The following is a 17025-nucleotide window of genomic DNA, read 5'->3' as shown; positions in this document are numbered from 1 at the left end:
TGTATCTGAAGAGATGCTCTGCATATCAGAGCGTCTGGAATCTGTTCCTGACACGTGGAAGCGCCGAGTTCCACAGATCTCTCTGCTGGTGGAGCTCCGAGTGAGCCAGTTTAACAGTTTTGCACCGTCCATACATCTCTGCAGAGTTTCTCCAAACAGCTGGATCGGTAACCCGAACACACTCCGCCGCTGCCCGAGCCCGGCTCGCCGCTCCGGGATCAAACCCAAACAGCCTGATTGCTGCTTTTCTCCTCAGGTGACAAAAACAGGGCGAAGTGACATCAGTTAAAAACCCACTGTATTTATTGTTCAAATCAGCCAACCATCCCACTCTGCTGTTGTTGGAGAGGAAATACAGCGCCGGGCCAGGAGGAAGTCTGCTTTCATTCCCTCCCATTTGTTACCTCCCTCCTTCCTCACTCCATATCCCAACGATGTACCTAATAGTTGGAAAAAAAAAAAAAAAAAAAAAAAAAAGTCTTTTCTGCTCTGTACAGCACCTACATCTCCAGTGGCAGTGTGGAATGCCTCATGCTTTATTTCCCAGATTAACAACTTCACCCCTCATCAAGCGCAGTGTAAACACGGCTCTGCGAGAACCACACTGCAGCCCCCCCCCCCCCCCCACCCATTCACCCCCACCCGCTAATGTTTTTTTTTAAACAATCCCCGTGCACGTTTGGCAGCCTGAGTCCTCCGCCAGGCGCGGCGAGTCCGCTGGTCCACTGCACCACAGGTCCCCGAAGTGCCCGAGCGGCCGTTGAGCGCTGCGGGGGGAAATTCATTTACCTCCTTATGGCCGGATTCAGTTTGGTTTTATGGCTCTGCAATCGTCAGAAAAGAGAAGCAGAAGTGTCTGCTCAGTTGCAGCCTGCGCTATGGACTCGACGTGTTTTCATACCGGATTTATTCGCTGCTATAAGACTCCTTTCACACTGCAGGGCAGGACTCAACCTGATGCTCCACCAGCGGCACCGCAACTTTCAGTATCTGGGAGTTTTGGATGGTGTAATGTGCTCATGTGTGTCTGCTGTTTTTGTTCCCTCTTCCTTCATTTTCATGATATTAATTTCTTTTGTGGTATGTTGGTGTTGCAATAAAGATAAACTTGCCATGCATTGAGCGGCGCTCATATCAACTCAGACGCTTTTCCTTTTTAAAATGCGAACCGCGAAGAACAAAAACAGATAAATGAGGTTTTCAGAAAACTTTCACGAGCATCTCGTTGTGTTAGCAAAGCTCTATAAATTCCAACTAAAAGCAACTCCGGCGTCTATTGGACCACTTCAAGCACATTGCAAATGACTACATATAACACATGCAGCACTAATAGGGAGGCTGGGCTTCCACTTCAAACACTAGTTTTAATGGTAAAACTTTGGCAGAGCGTACACACACACACACACACACACACACACACACACACACACACACACACATGCACGCACACACACATCTCACATTTAAACGCGCAATCCTCCCGACTAACAGCTCCGGCAGACTTTGAAGTGCGTGCCACCCGTCCATTAATGGGAAACATTATTCAGGCCGTATTTGTGAGGAGCTCTTTGCCAACAGGCTTTACGTAGGAAACTCGATCTGAGGAGTTCCAGCGCGTTTCGATCGCAGCGGCGGCGCGGTGGCGGCGGCGGCGGCAGCGGCGGCCACGGCACCGGGTTCCTGAGACGCTCACGGGCGTAACGCAAACCTGCATGAATTTCATGTGGTGCATAAACGGCAATGCAATTAATCAAGTTATTTACTTCTGGTGCGTGCCTTCCAGCGCCGGGCTAATGAAGAATCTCGTGGTCGTCATGGGTGGAGGGAAGCGGTGTAATTTGATTGAGGTTTTATGCTGGTTCGAGGCCCAGTTCCCCATCTGCGATGGTCTGGAAGGAGAAACACAGCCTGCTCTAATATGAACGATTTCTCGCTGGGTTTTTAGTGCTGGGATTAGTTTTTACTGTATGGAATATGTAAAGTCAGCAACACCACTGGCCAGAAACACGCTGTGGTCATTTGTAAGCTGATATTTGTTTTTCGCCACTCGTTTTCATTTCCTGATGATAACAACATGTTTGCTGGTGTATAATGGAAGCTTTTTTTTAAATTTTTTTCCCACTTTCACCTCTTCAGCTTGCGACTGCCATCCGGTCGGAGCCGCCGGGAAGACGTGTAACCAGACGACGGGCCAGTGTCCCTGCAAGGACGGCGTGACGGGGATCACCTGCAACCGCTGCGCCAAGGGCTACCAGCAGAGCCGCTCGCCCATCGCCCCCTGCATCAGTAAGCGCCGCGCTTCGCAGTTTTAGAAAACAAGGAAACCAATTGTCAAACCCCAAAGTGCAATCTTAGCACAAAGCAGCAGCAATTTCAGCAAAAGCACCACATGGAGGAGCCCTGAAAGGGACATGCTTGTTACGTATGAATTCCTGGCTCACGCTCCTTTTGATTTATTTTTATACCCTTGTTCTATTATTTGGCCGCTTCAACCCTCCCGAGTCTGGATAAACAGATCGTTACAGCTCCGCTAATACGGCCTCGTTTGCCTTAAAAATACCGTTAACGGCTCGTCTCACAATAAATCCCCCGGAATGAGTCCGGGGGAACGACGGCTGATTTCTTTATTGGCTGTATCTGCCGCCGGCAGGTTTCCAGGCCCTCGGCAATAAACGCCAGCGCCTCACAGAAGAAGAGACGGGTCACCGGTAGCCGCTTCAGCGAGGAGCGTCGAGTAGCTGGCTGGCACGAGCTGATAAGATAAGAGCGATGTTTGGATGGACGTGTGCAAACTAACATTTGTCCGCCGTGTTGCTCCGGCTGACACGTCTGATAACGTCACGAGTGGAAACTGGACGTTCAGTCCGTGGCGCTGACAACCGGGGCGAGAGGATTGGCCCGAACTCACAGCCACAATTAAACCCGCAAGAGAAGGATTTGTTTAATTTAGTTGGGAAAGTAACAAATGTGAGGTAAAAGTTGGAGGAAGCCGCTAAAAAGGAGAACACATTTGGTTTTTCTGGATATTTTCTGAGCTCGTGTTTTCCAGGTTTTAGTAGCACGATATTAAACTGTTGTGAAGTGAAACTCCTCGCCAGCTTCGACTTTAACAGCACGCCGTCAGCCTTGGCTCTCTGTGTCGACAACACACACACAATCAGAGAGGGGGGGAGCGGCACATTAACGGGAAGCTCGCGGCCAACGATACACAATTTTCAGCACATCTGTGTGTCAGAATGAGCTGCGGCTCTGAGGGTTTCCACAAAGCTCAGCGGTGAAATTCAGCCCTCCGAAAAGGAAACTGAGCAACTATATTTCCTCGTGGATGTAACCGTCACATGTTTTATTCAGGATCCAATGCAACATGATAACAGTGGGAAATGTGAATTTTGTTTCTTTCTCCGTCGCAGAAATCCCCGTCGCATCTCCAACGGCGACTTATAGCAGCTACGAGGAGCCGTCAGGTGAGTTCCAGCTCTTATTTAGCTTCTACACAAATATCTACAAGCGTCACGTGAACAGATTAGCACACCCTGAAGAATAAACTGAAAAAAAAAATCGTATTAATCAGTCTGAATTACTAAGAATGTACGATTACATATAAAATCATTTCAAACACAGTGAATCAACTTTCGTGCCAAAATGATAAGAAATTATATAAAAGCCATTAAGGTGCTGTACGGTACGTTTTAAATACCACTTTTATTCATTAGGTGGCAGCACTGAGTCACTGTAATGCCTAGCTTGTCTTATTTTTTTAATGTTTAAACTTCCTGCAGAGTTTGAGCAGTTCTTGGTTCCATCGAAAAGGTCAGAATACAATCTAACCTGCTAATTTTCCGAATGAACAGAGTGTAGGCTAGAATCTGGATGACTGATGTTTCTCTTATTAATTTTGCAGTTAAAAAAATTTATCTTTCAATAAATAGTTTTTAGTTGTTGAGAAAAAAAAAATTGGGTTAAGTGTTAAACAGTAATTAATCGAAATGACTGGATTGTCTGTAAAAGTGCCTTGAAATGACTGTGCTGTATTTGGCACTACATACATAAAGATGAGTTGAACTGCATCTAAATATGTCTGTAGCTCGCAGAGTGTTTCAAACACGTGTGTGTTTTTCCACACTTGGCTGATGCAAAGTCCAGATATCTCGCCGCGGTGCTCCCCGAGGCCTCCTCGCCCGTATTCCCAGCCTGCCCAGCAGCCTCCCGAAGGGTTTCACTCCTAATCTGATTACATGCTTCATTTGCACCAGTTTGTATTTCAATCAAGGCCGGCTGTGCCAGCAGAGCAGCCTCGCCTGACCTTATTGTTCAGCAGGGTCCGAGTGCAACTGGTGGCATTACAGGCTGCAGCCATATTTACAGCCGACGGTCATGTGCTATTTAAATAATTTCTACAAATAACAGGTAAAATAGAGGCTTTTGTTGCTGGAACATGAAGATGAAAATAGACATTTTATCTCATTTTGAAGAAACTGACATTGTGACTTAGCACTTCCATTTAAAAATGTGATTATTTTGATAACTGAGAGTATTTCTTTGAAGAATAATGGTGTTCACTGTATGTTCACAGTTAGCATGCATAAAATCCAATAAGCAAATTAATTTTTCCAGATTAGACGCGATTTCAGTCTCCTCAATGAGGTGGTCCATTTCGAAGCCCTGAAACTTTTCCCAAACAGGTCAACGTAAGCCAACAACGAGAAAGTATTGGAAATTGACCACAGGAATAGAAACAAGAAAAGAAGTTCAAAACAAGAAGAAAGTTTAGCGCAGCATAAAGTAATAATTTGTTTTAATAAAAGGCAGCAGCAAAAATCTGGGTTTTTTTGGAAAAAGAAGTCATTTTCTGGAAGCTTTTTCCAAATATTTGCTCCGTGAAAACTAACTGCAGCTCCTGCATGTTTAGCTCTGACTTTGAAGACATAAAGCAGGTTTGATCCGTTGGATGGTTTATGGAGCTGCAGTGTGTGATGTGGCGCTGCCAAGCTCCGGAGAGCTCTCCAGGCCTTCAGGAGGGACGGCCGAGCATGTTGGGAGTCCGACAATAAATCTCCAAATAATTTGAAATAAAACGTTCCACTCTGGGGAAGAATTACGGCAATTAGAGCTGCGGATTTCAAACAACTGTTGATTTGTGAAGGACCGACTGCTGCAGAGAGGCTGAGACGGGAACAACGTCCCGGGATGCTTTACTGGAAGATCTGCATGCAGGGTCTGTGGCTGCTGATGAAGTGCAGAACCACAGAAAAAAGTTCCTGATCATATTGATCTCTACACTGTAAACCACAACTTGAAGAGCCGATCGTGATGGAAGAGCGATAATCCAAATATGTGACAAACAACTTATTAGAACACTTGACTGAATAACCTTTTCAAGATGTGATATATTTAGCTCCATGAGTATTCATTAAAAGCAACAAACAACCTCCAAATAGTTTCCCTTCAGGTTCCAGGTGTATTTAGGCGAAGTATTTGTATTTTTATTTGTCTTTTGCCAGTGTCCTAGATAGTGTGAATAGGCTGAGTCACCTCAGATCATCGATCAGTGTCTGACGAGCGTGGCGCCACTGACTTCACCCGGCTTTGTTGCGGAGCCCGCTGGCTTCCTGCTGCAGTGACTGCCGATTCAGCGCGGAGCCTGGACTCCTGTCAGGAACTCCAAACAGACACCACCCTCCAAATTAGCGGCAGTGTGGTCGCCGGGGACCCCCGCCGAACGAACGTGGCGCTGCCGCAGAGACGCACAAAGGGGGCGTTTGTCCCCGCAGCGGGGGACCGGCCCTTAATGACAGCCGTGGGTGTAATGGCCCGCCGCTACCGCCTCGCTCAGGGGCTAATGGGTAACGTCAGCTATCAAAGAGAGGTATGATAAAGGCCCCCAGGGACCAGCGGGAGATAAAGAGCCCCCCCCCACCAACCCCCGCCAGCGCTTCATTTACATGGAAATCAGGCATGCTCGATATGGACTCGTCAAATTCATTTACTTTGGGATTTCCTCTTTTCTTACTTTTCCCGCCACCCCAGAAAGCAGCCAGGCATTCCTGCAGAAATGCTTTCTCTACATACATGAATTCGATCCTCATCCCACGTCCCGAACCACTCTTTCTTTTCCTCTCTCTCTGTCTCTCTCTCTCTCCCTCTCACTCTCCCTCTCTTTTTTTTTTTTTTTTTGGAGAGGGAGGAGAGGGGCGTTTTTTTCTTTCTCCATCATTACCCAGGCAACCTCATTCACACGGAGTATAATAGGGAAGAAAGGAGAAGACTGGACAGAGGGCTGGAAGAAATAATGAAGTTTGTCCATATTCAGGCAAGCTGAAAGGTCCCCTCTCTCTCTCAACTGCCCCCTCCTTTCTCTCCAGGCTGCCCAGCCCAGCTTTCCCACCCCCCCCTCGCAAGGCTTATTGCTCTGGGAGAGGCAGAGTGGGAGGGAGGTGTGTGTGTGTGTGTGTGTGGGGGGGGGGGGGGGGGGGGGGGGGGGGGGGGGGGGGTTACACTTGGAGATGGTCTGGTTCCAATTTGTGTCAGTCAGTGGAAAGTGGAGGGAACAAATGATTTCAATTTTCAGTTTGGCCTCTGGTAACACCAGCCGCTTCCTCATTACAAACGGTACCTGGCAGCCAGGCGGCGGCACCGAGCAGCCATCGATGCCGTCCTCCGGCGGGGGGGGGGGGGGGGGGGGGGGCACGGGGCCAAGTCCGCAGACGGGGGTGAGACATTAATCACCATGTCTGTGAGCTTCTCCCCGGCCTGCGGAACATTCAGCCTCCGCCGGCCTCATTTTCTCACCTCGTGTGGGTCCCCCACTAATTTTTGGCTAATTTCACCACCCGCCCCTCCGCTGACCCCCTCCTTTTGTGCAGGCTGACCCCCAGTGGCCCTTGCGACCCGCACAATGCATGCCAGGACACTGACGAGGGAGCTGGGCCGAGTGGAAAACACTGTCAGGCAGATAGTGCGAGTGTGTTAACAGACACAGGAGCATCTGTCTCCGCTTTAATCTATTTCACAGTGCTACTTTGACGACATCTTTTAAAAGCCCGCAGTGGGGGGGGGGGGTAAATGCCGTGATGTAAAGGGGTCACATGTACAGTCCGTCCAGCTGGAGCGGCCTGATGACACCCAGCCACTCGTTTGGTAAATTACGCGGACTAACCTCTGCTCCATCCCCTCTCATCCTCAGATTGTGAGTCTCACTGTAAAGCCTCCAAGGGGAAGATGAAGATCACCATGAAGAAGTACTGCAAGAAAGACTTCGGTGAGTGAGCCCCATGCGCGGGAATGTGTCTGGACGGACGTCGGCCGGCGGTCCTGAGGTCATACGTCTCAATTAATCGGATCCCCGGCGCGGCTAATCCACATCCTGTGGCCGATCGTCGTGTTACACCGACGTCTTATTCAAACAGCCCTCAGGTCGAGTCCGCTGATACAGATTAATCTGGAAACACCTCCAGCTCCTCTGAAGTGGGCCCCACCGCTCACCCAGCTGACATTTCCTGTCGAATCTCCTCTGAAAAATAGACGTTTTTTTTTCTGAAACGCTCTCCCAAGTAGATCGTTTTCAAGCGTGAGCAGGCAAAAGCTGAGCTTTTCAAGATGTTTGTCTGTCGGCCAACTATCTGTCTGTGGATATTGCTCATTGGACATGCTGATACAGCTGATCCGGTCCCATCATGTGGGCGTTTTCACTCGAGTATCACCTTTTCTCATCACTCAAGGTTGATGGTTTCATGGTTTATAGCCGTTTAGCATGAGACCTTACAATGTGCAAATATATGACAGCAGAAATATCAATAAAAGGATGAAAAGGTGGAAAATACAGGAGTGATGCAAGCAATATCTAATCCAATCCGGACTAACATTTCTCTGCTCAATATTTAGCAAAAGCAAAAGAGAACCTGTAAGCCGAGACATGGTCGTCTGCTCTGTACCAGTCGCCGGGCCTGAAGTCAGGTGACCACATGTCATGGATGTTTGGAGTCTGTTCAAAAGAGCTGCAGCCGGTTGATCAGACGTAAAGATGCAGAGGAGAAATTTCAATTTCTGCTCCCTCTCTGCTGTTTGTGTCTCATTTATGGTCACTGTCATTCGTATTAACAGATAAATGGTAAATGTACTATTTTTTATATCACATTTTACTGCTTGAGCAGTCTAAATTCACGTTACATGATCAGTTACATTCAAACACACACACACACACACACACACACACCATTGGGAGCAATTTGGTGTTCAGTTTCTTGCTCGGTGGACAATTTGACGTATAAGATGAGATTGGCGATCAGTCTGGAGATACACACATTTATACACCAGAGTTTCCACAGATTCACTTAAAAGCTGGCAGGGATATCCGCTCACACAGCTCTGACAGGAGAGATTTAGCTCTTGTCAGATTCGCTGGCAGGAAACCCAACTCTCACACTTCAGGCAGGAGACACTTGTTCATAAGTGTTTGATGTTCTGACTAGATCCATCTCATGCAAGCAAAGAAGAAAAAGAAGCCATCCATTGAGTCATGCAGGTTAAGTCTCAACAAAAAAAGATTTCACAATTGCATTGGTAATGACAGCGAAAGTGTCTTTTGAGAATCAGTCAGTTTATCAGAGGTTTCCTGTCAGTCAGTGTGTGTTTGCCAGTGAAACCTGAAATTTAGGACTATGGATGAAGGCAGGGTACACCTGCAGACAATTTTAAATCACCAGCTGACCTCACATGCATGTTTTTGATGTATGGGAACAAACCAGAGATACCCAGAGAAAGAAAAATTATGCACAGAGAAAACAGCAATCTCAGTATCAAGAGGCACAGTGAGCCTGAAATGGAAGAAACTCTAAATCTAAATTCCATCTTCCGGAGTGGTTCGGTCCTGTTTTCAATCGAGATGCAGTGAGATGAGCTCAGGAGGGCCATCCAGAGCAGATTACCTGAGAAGACGGCTGAGCTGAAGCAGATTCGAGGATTCATCAGCTACTCAGGGCTCACTTCTTTCTCCCCAGCAGCACCGTAATCGTCGGATGTCTGCAAGAAAAACAATGAAAAACATCCTTTGTTTGTGCGTCATTATGTTTGTTCACAATCCGCTCCTCCAAACGAATGCATTTCAGCGGTTTCACGCCATTTTCTCTGCAGCTCGATAATGTATCAGAGAGAAAAAAAAAAGTCTCTGCACTTCATGCTCTTTTCCTTCCACCTGCACACAGCAGCTACTGACCGCCGAAAAGTTACACTGCAGATGTTAAAATAACAGTAAAGTTTCTCCCCACTCAGCCTCCTCCAGCCTGTAAAAGACAAACACGTATGCTTGGGCCAGGCCGGTTAGCCTGAGGCGTTCGGCAAAAAAAACCAAAAAAAAACTTTCAGACATTTTAGAGCAAATCCCAAACTGATAAGAGAAGCCAAAACACACAGAAACCTCACTATGCATTCGGTGAATCCGCCGAGCGCACGAGGCAGCTGAGACACGTCTACTAACGCGGTGCCAGGTAGACAAATACGATATTGGGAGAGATCTGAAATCACGTGTTCAAACTTCTGGTTGCGGCAAACACAGCTGTGTCTCCCAGGCCAGCCGCCTGGATGGAGGAGCAGGTCTGACGCTGGGAAGATTAACGACGCAGGTCCGTTATCTCTCCAACAAAAACCAGCAGCCGCAGCGGGGGATGCGGGGAGAAAACACAGCGCGGATAATCATTTGTTTTTGTCCTTTTGATTTCACCCGGCGACGGCGTGTACACCTCTGCATTCATCCACACCGCAAATGATCCGTTACTCTCTTTGGATTTTCTGCACGATTTATCGTCACAATACAGTCTGCTATCAGCGGATCCACATCTGTAACCCACGTAGAAAAAAACCCCTCAGAGGCACATCAGTCTGAGTAATGACCATCAGTTCGATTTCAGATGAGGCTATTTGAAAAGTTGTAGAAACAGTTTGACTGATAAAATGCTTTAAAATAAGCATGAAAAGATTAAAGAGATTGATTTTTTTTGGCAAAATCTGAATGTTTTCATCATTTTTTGACATTGGGAATATTTACAAAATGCTTAAAACTAAAAAAAAAAAAGCCATTTATTATATACATTTGTATTAATGGCTGCAGACTAAACATTTCTTAAACTTAAAGCAACGATAATCAAGTTCTGTTACACATATTCTTACCAACGAAACCTAAAAGTAAATAAAGCTATCAAAAAATAAAGACATCATACCCAATAAAGTCTCTCACATATTAACCAATTTACAGAAATTGATTTTTCCCCTCTTCTCATTTGGATTTCTGTTTGTACATGTGTATTTTGTGTTAGTCTGCTGCAGCGATGGAGTAATTTTCTACAAAATGAATTGATAAATCCACAATCTGTCCACATGTTGGACAATCCAGCTCACAAATGGGAAAGGGAAAAAAAGGCAAATTTGTTCATTTTCAATAAAATTCTTCTTTGTAGCACTTTCAGACTTTTAATCTGAGAACAGCCAATATTTTAATCAACCAATGAAATCACTCAAAAGGTCAGATAATTCAATCCCAAAACATATGTTTTTCATGTTTTAAGTCTCTTATCATGTTATATACTGACATTTTCACATCATTTTCTGCAGAAATGAAGCGACATGAAATAAGAAGCACATATAATTTGATCCAATTATGTTTAGATTCACTCATGTAGAGACAATAAGATCATATTCATTTTACAAATGTCAGGTTTTGGATTTTTTCCTCATTGCCGACCTGTAGGCTGAAGATTTCTTTGTATTTTGGGTGTAATGTTGCTCACTAGCTGTATAGTTCTGCTGAGACTCTTTGAGTTGGCCATACAATGAAAGGTGGACAGCCGAGTTCATAGCCGATGTGCTACGTTTTGGGACAAAGCCTGCTAATATTCATATTTCCATTGAGTTAAATCTTAATCCCCAGAGCCGAGACAGGCTGTGCAGCTGTAGATCCGGGGGGGCGATTTGAGCAAAGCGGGCGTTTCCTCTCCGAAGTCTCTTTAAACTGTGGAAGCAGATGATTGCGTCCGAGACGTCGCTGCTTAGCGAGCATCTCCTTCAGCGCGGTCTGATTCATTTCTCAGGCCTGTGGCTCCGGCTCTCTGTGGGGCTTCGGAGTCTCCTCTCTGCCCCCCCCCCCCCCCATCATGTGTGGAGCGGCGATGCAGGCCCCCGGGGGTCACGGGAAGGGGCCTTCTGTTTAAACACAGTTGGTGCGCTCCGCCGGCTCCGAGCATTCCTCGGGGTGCAAACAGGTGGTAAATTAAGCAGACGGTGACGGATTGCCACCCCGGAGAGAAAGAAATATGTTTTGTTTATTCAATTTTTGTTTTTCATCGCCGCCGTAGCTACGGAGACGGCCGGCACAAAGGGATTATATTCCCGCTTGACACCCTCCTCGGCACACACGTACCCTCCCTCTCCCGCTGCCGCGCCGAGGACAATGAATCAAAGGGCCGCGTGTTTACCGACGCTCCGGGATGGTGCTCAAAGGCAGGCCCCCCCACCCCACCCCCCACTGGCCTCCCCGGCCCCCCAGGGCCACCTCTCCACACTCACCCGAGGGTAACAGGTCCCCCCCTGATCACTCACCCAGCCGATAACCGGAGGGGACAGGGGCCTCTGCACGCTAATTAAACTAGCGCTAATTTCATTAGCCTTCGCCTGTTGGTGGCAGGCAGTGTCAAGCTGCAGTCGTCCCCCCCCCCCCCCCCCCCCCCCAACATGAAGATATATCCAGTGGGAAGCGCTGGCTGTGAGGGGAGGTGGTGGGGGGGCTCGGTTGGCAGCCATTGTGCGAGCGCAGGATCATCTCACACTTCCTCTCACCAAACACTGCGAGCTCTTGCTTGACCCGGCGCTGCCACTCTCCCTCCGGTGTCTATTTAGCTCAACCCCGAGTGGCACAAGGTGTGTGTGTGTGTGTGTGTGTGTGTGTGAGAGAGGGGGGATTTGTGTGTGTTTAAATACGCCACATAGACTGAAAACACACTTGAGAGAGAAAGAAAGAGCCGGGCAGACACCGGCGGGGCGGACGGAGCCCGAGTACGAAGTAACCGAGACTCCTGTGCCGGGCCGACGCCGGTGGCGGCGGGCGATGTCATCCGCTGGATTCTCACGCTGCCGAGTTGGATGGAGCTCTGGGAGCAGAACCCGGACAGCTCATGAGGTCGGAAACACATCCCGATTCCCCTCCAACTCTTTTTTTTTTTTTTTTTTTCCTCCTTCCTCCACTGCGGCGTTGAAGACAAATAGTGGACCCTCCCTCCCTCCCTCGCTGCTCCCACCTCCTCCTCCTCACACACCCTTTATGTGTCTGGATGAAGGAGAAGGGCCGCGATGAATGGCAGGGCTGTGAGAGCTCGCCCTACTCAGCCCAACAAACCCCCTTTCTTCTGAAATTGTGTGCAATTTGCTCACACCATGCATTGGCACACACACTCAAACGCCCCGGTTCTCCCCGCTCTCGGCCGCGATGGAGATCGACTGACGAACACCGCGAGCGATCATGTTAAAGCACAAAGGCAAAGAAAAGGCTGTCTTCACTCTGGAACAATCAAACGACGACAAACAGTTTCATTGCGCTTGTTAAGTCACAATTTAACAGCCATCAACAACAGACAGTGGGAGAACAGAAAAGACAACAAAAAAGGTGGAAATCTGCGTGAAATATTAAAGAAAGACGATTAAATTATGTTCTCCTCATTAGAACCCCAGAAAAATGTGAAGAGGAAAAAAAATCTGTTGAATATTGAAGTTTGGAAATTTTAAGTTTTGAAAAGTTTGGGACAGATGCAACGAAAGACTGGAAAAACTGTAATACCGAGCAAAAGACCTCATATTTCATTAAATCAACAGCACCATAGTTTGTTCTAAACAAAACTTCATAAAGGCAACAAGCAGGATTTCAGTGGAGGAGCTGAAATTTCTTTTAAAACCCCCCCATAACTGAACAGGTGGAAACATTTAAGCGTAACTTTCTCACATGAAACTGAAGACTAATCTAATTACAAACCGGCCTCTGTGATACTGTGATCATAATCTCCAATACCTCCTTTATCTGAGTTTTCTCCAACTGTCCATCATCACGGGATGCCCAAACAGCCACAGACTTTTATGCTTACGGGCAGTTCAGATTTATTTCTTTATTTAATGTTTCCAATTAATTTCACTAATTAACAGGTTTTTTTTTCAAATCTTGAAAATAAGTAAGAGCATTCAAGAACCCAGAAAAGGGAGAATGTGACAGGCTGATCAGATGAAGTCTGTATTGTGCAAGAATGGAAAAACCTTTTAGTTTCAAAACAACAAAACTGTTGAGTAAAGACCAGCTGATGTTGCGGAATGGTGACTTTTAAAATTATCCTGCTGTCATCAGCTTCAAACTCAAACTTGTTTTTTCTGTTTTTTTTTTTTGTTTTTTTTTTAACCAACGACATCCATTATATTTTCCATAATGTAACTTGTAGACATTGTTCTAGACTACGGCGACTCTGGGTTTTAAATGTGCCCTCTGCACACACTTAAAAGGTACCGGCGCATTCTTGACTGAAGGCCCCCTCCACCGCCGTCCCCGGCGGGATCAAGCACTTCACTCCGAGTACGGATTAGCCGCGGTGCTGTTGAGCTGTTTGCTCCATGCTGCAATCACAGTGATGAAGTAATAGCTGCTTAACTGCACAGGCAGTCTGTGCAGGGGGGCTTCTTCAAGGAGGGGGGGGGGGGGGGGGGGGGGGGGGGGGGGGGGTCTCATTTCCTGGTATGAAAAAAAAATAAAAAAAACCCTGCCACAAACGGTGTCACAATAGTTACCAGGTTCCAGCTGAGCTGAAGTGGTGACATTCTGCACAGTTCTGCACCTTCATGTATCTTTTAAATCAGGTTTTATTAAAAGGCTTTTTAAAGATACTTGACTTTGGTGAATTTTTTTCATTCGGAGAAGTTAAAGACCTGAGATGCTGACTGGAGTCTTCCTTTCTGCAGAAAAAGAAAGTTCATGCATTTTACTTGCACATCATCTGTTTTTCTGTGTGGAACAGACTGCACGACGTCCTGGTTTGTCCACTGACTTCCCGCTCTTCTCCTCCACCAGCCGTCCAGGTGCACGTCCTGAAGGGGGACAAGGCGGGCGAGTGGTGGAAGTTCACCGTCAACATCATCTCCGTCTACAAGCAGGGCGAGCACCGCATCCGCCGCGGGGACCAGCTGCTGTGGGTGCGAGCCAAGGACGTGGCCTGCAAGTGTCCCAAGATCAAGCCCGGCAGGAAGTACCTGCTGCTGGGCACGGACGACGACTCCCCCGGGCAGAGCGGCGTGGTGGCCGACAAGGGGAGCCTCCTGATCCCCTGGAAGGACCTGTGGGGCCGCCGGCTGAGGAAGTTCCAGCAGCGAGACAAGAGGGGGAAGTGCTAGAAGTAGCCTGAGGGGGGAGAAGGAGTGGAGGATGGAGGGAGAGGCGGAGGCTGCAGTTACACCTCCGCAAGGGATGGATATTAAACAGAGAAAAAAAAAATAAACTGGAAGAATTAAAAATAGAGAGACAGGTGACAAGTAGGAGAAAAGAGGGAATGACTGAGTGCTGCTGCTCTAAGCTGGAGCGAAGAGTTTAGTGTTTTTGTTTTTAGGAACTTTTTGTGAAGGAGCTCATTCTACAGTTTTTCCGTCTCTGTCTTTGGAGGTTCGTTTTTTTTGTTGTGTACTTGCAGAGTTTGCACCTAATGTTCCAGAAAAGTCTCATTCTGACTATTTTACCCATTCCGATGTTGAAAAAGTCACATATTCGGTCGTTTTTTAAAAGCATCTTCTATTCCACCCCTTTGTGTTTTCAGAGGATTTACGCGCACGGTGCTGTGAAAAGCGCTGAATGAAGAGTCTCGGCACTCTTCCAAACTTTTGGAGAGCCTTTTCATGAAATATGTTCACACCTGTGGTCTCAGAGTGCCATTTTTTTGTTGTTGTTGTTGTTGTGTTGTTTTCCTGAGCGCTCGCTGCTCATATGTGAGAGTTACCTCGTGTTGTGGGAGCAAAACGCCGTTCGGATCCTCTCCTCGTTCTGCGTGACGACGTTACCGCGGGCAGGTCTCTGGCTCCGCGCTTCTTGATATATCGACAGTATGCTGTGGTCGTGACCTCTGCAATGTAAAGTAACCATATGTGCATATCTAGGTGTTATTTTTTTTGGTAGGCGATGCCGTAGCATCGGCGAGGCGTAGAGTAGACTTGTCAACCATGCACTTATTTTTTTTGGGCTAGTCAGACGTTATAGGACATATAAGATATGTTCACATATTTTTAGAGTGTGCACGCCCTTCAAGTAAGGCTGAAAAATATTCTAATAGTGTGATTCGATCAAGAAATACCACTTGTTTTGATCAGTTAATGTGAGACTATATGATATAAGGGAAGACAGTTTAATCTACAAAAAACCTCAAAGTTCCAAATCAAAGCTTCCCAGTGAATTCACTTTCTATATTTGTGTGATTGGATTCAGCAGAGCAGCAACAATGACTGCTCTGTGTGTGTGTGTGTGCACATGAGGCGTTCAAGTACATTCTAAAAGCGCCTAGAAAACCGACGCACACGACTAACTATGACACACTAACAGCTAAAATCGAAGTACTGTCGAAAATTATCAATATTTTGATCATTTTCTTCCCCTTTTCTCCGTCAGTCGTTAAGCTTTGATTCACCCATTGCCAATAAACAGTGTTTCAACAAATTAGGCGAAATCAGAAACGTGTTGTGCTCTAATGGACTTATCTCAAAATGTGAGCACACGCGAGCAGAACATCGACCTACCAAGCGAACCTCGCGCTGCATGCTCACTATTTACTGTACCTGACTGGCTGACCACCATGATTGTGAATTATGTACACATTTATTTGTACACAGTATTCAGTGTTGTGGGAGAAAAAAAAATAACCTGTGGAGTGATAAAAAAAAAAATCACATTTATTATTGTGGAGTGCATTCAGCACACTGTGTCGAATGGCCGACGCTTCAATGCAAAATTGTTTTTGAGAACTCGATGGACTCCGCTATCAAGACTTGGTACTCGACAAAATAAAAAATAAGAAAAAAAAAAAAAGGCATGACCGGCTGTCTACATGTGATATAGCTGTATAGTATTACTCCTCTTTTTCTTTATATTTTTGTTGAAACATTAACTAGATCTATCTCCGTGTGAACTTAACCACAGTTTTATATCGTAGAGGCTCTTATTAAATGGAAAGACAAATAAATGAATGTTGGAATATTTGCTTATGTTTACCAGAGTATGCGCACCCAGAGGATCTCTCACACACACACACACACACACACACACAGATTCACATATACACACACACTAACACGGATACACACACATACAAACACTCAATACTCTGTGCATCATACTGTATGTATTTGATGATTACCTTATACTTACAAAGTTTGTTTGCCAACACAACTAGCTCTGCAGAAACGGTACTGCCCGCCAGACTTTTACCCTCCAGAAGTATTATATCTGAATAATTATCTCCTCATGTTTATACATCAGCTTGTAAATGTTGTTTAGCCGTGTCCATTGCAAATGGTTGTGTAATGTCTTGTAATACTAATATATTATGTTTATCACAAATGAATATATTTAATGACACATGAAGCGATGTGGCTTTTGTGGCGTTTATTGTGGATCTTTTCATTTTCTTTCTTTTCATTATTTTTTTTTTTGATTTTTTTTTTTTTTTTTTTTTTACTATTTTGCATTGATTGTAGATGGCTGTAATGAAAAGTATTGACAAGTGTTTGGCTATTGAACAGCCTGATAGAAATGGAAATTAATTCATCTGAAATAAAGCTGTGCAAAAAAAGAAGAAAAAAAAAGAAAAACAAATGTGACCGAGCTCAGCTGAGATCACTTTTTTTTTTTTTTTTTTTTTTTATTCCCTTTCATGGTCAATGCTTGTTCTTTTGCTGTTGTGATAGACACCACACTGCAAATGACAGATCATACTGAACAACTGACATTTATCTGCAGATACTGGGGTGTTT

The 17025-nt window shown here is 46.0% G+C and overlaps 1 protein-coding gene across 1 annotated transcript in view; it reads left to right on the top strand.

Annotated features, from left to right (window-relative positions):
* Positions 1-16150, top strand: part of ntn1b (netrin 1b) — a 41575-nt gene extending 25425 nt beyond the window's left edge. Inside the window, 4 exon segments of the mRNA XM_030088592.1 lie at positions 2137-2286; positions 3411-3464; positions 7184-7258; positions 14087-16150. Of these exon segments, the coding sequence (XP_029944452.1) occupies positions 2137-2286; positions 3411-3464; positions 7184-7258; positions 14087-14406 (599 nt within the window). The 3' untranslated portion in view covers positions 14407-16150.
* Positions 16151-17025: the final 875 nt, after the last annotated feature.

Source organism: Salarias fasciatus, chromosome 4 (assembly GCF_902148845.1).
Source record: "Salarias fasciatus chromosome 4, fSalaFa1.1, whole genome shotgun sequence".
NCBI classification, from domain to species: Eukaryota; Metazoa; Chordata; class Actinopteri; order Blenniiformes; family Blenniidae; genus Salarias; species Salarias fasciatus.
Note: the sequence above shows the minus strand (reverse complement) of the source record. Positions and strands in the feature narration are given on the sequence as shown.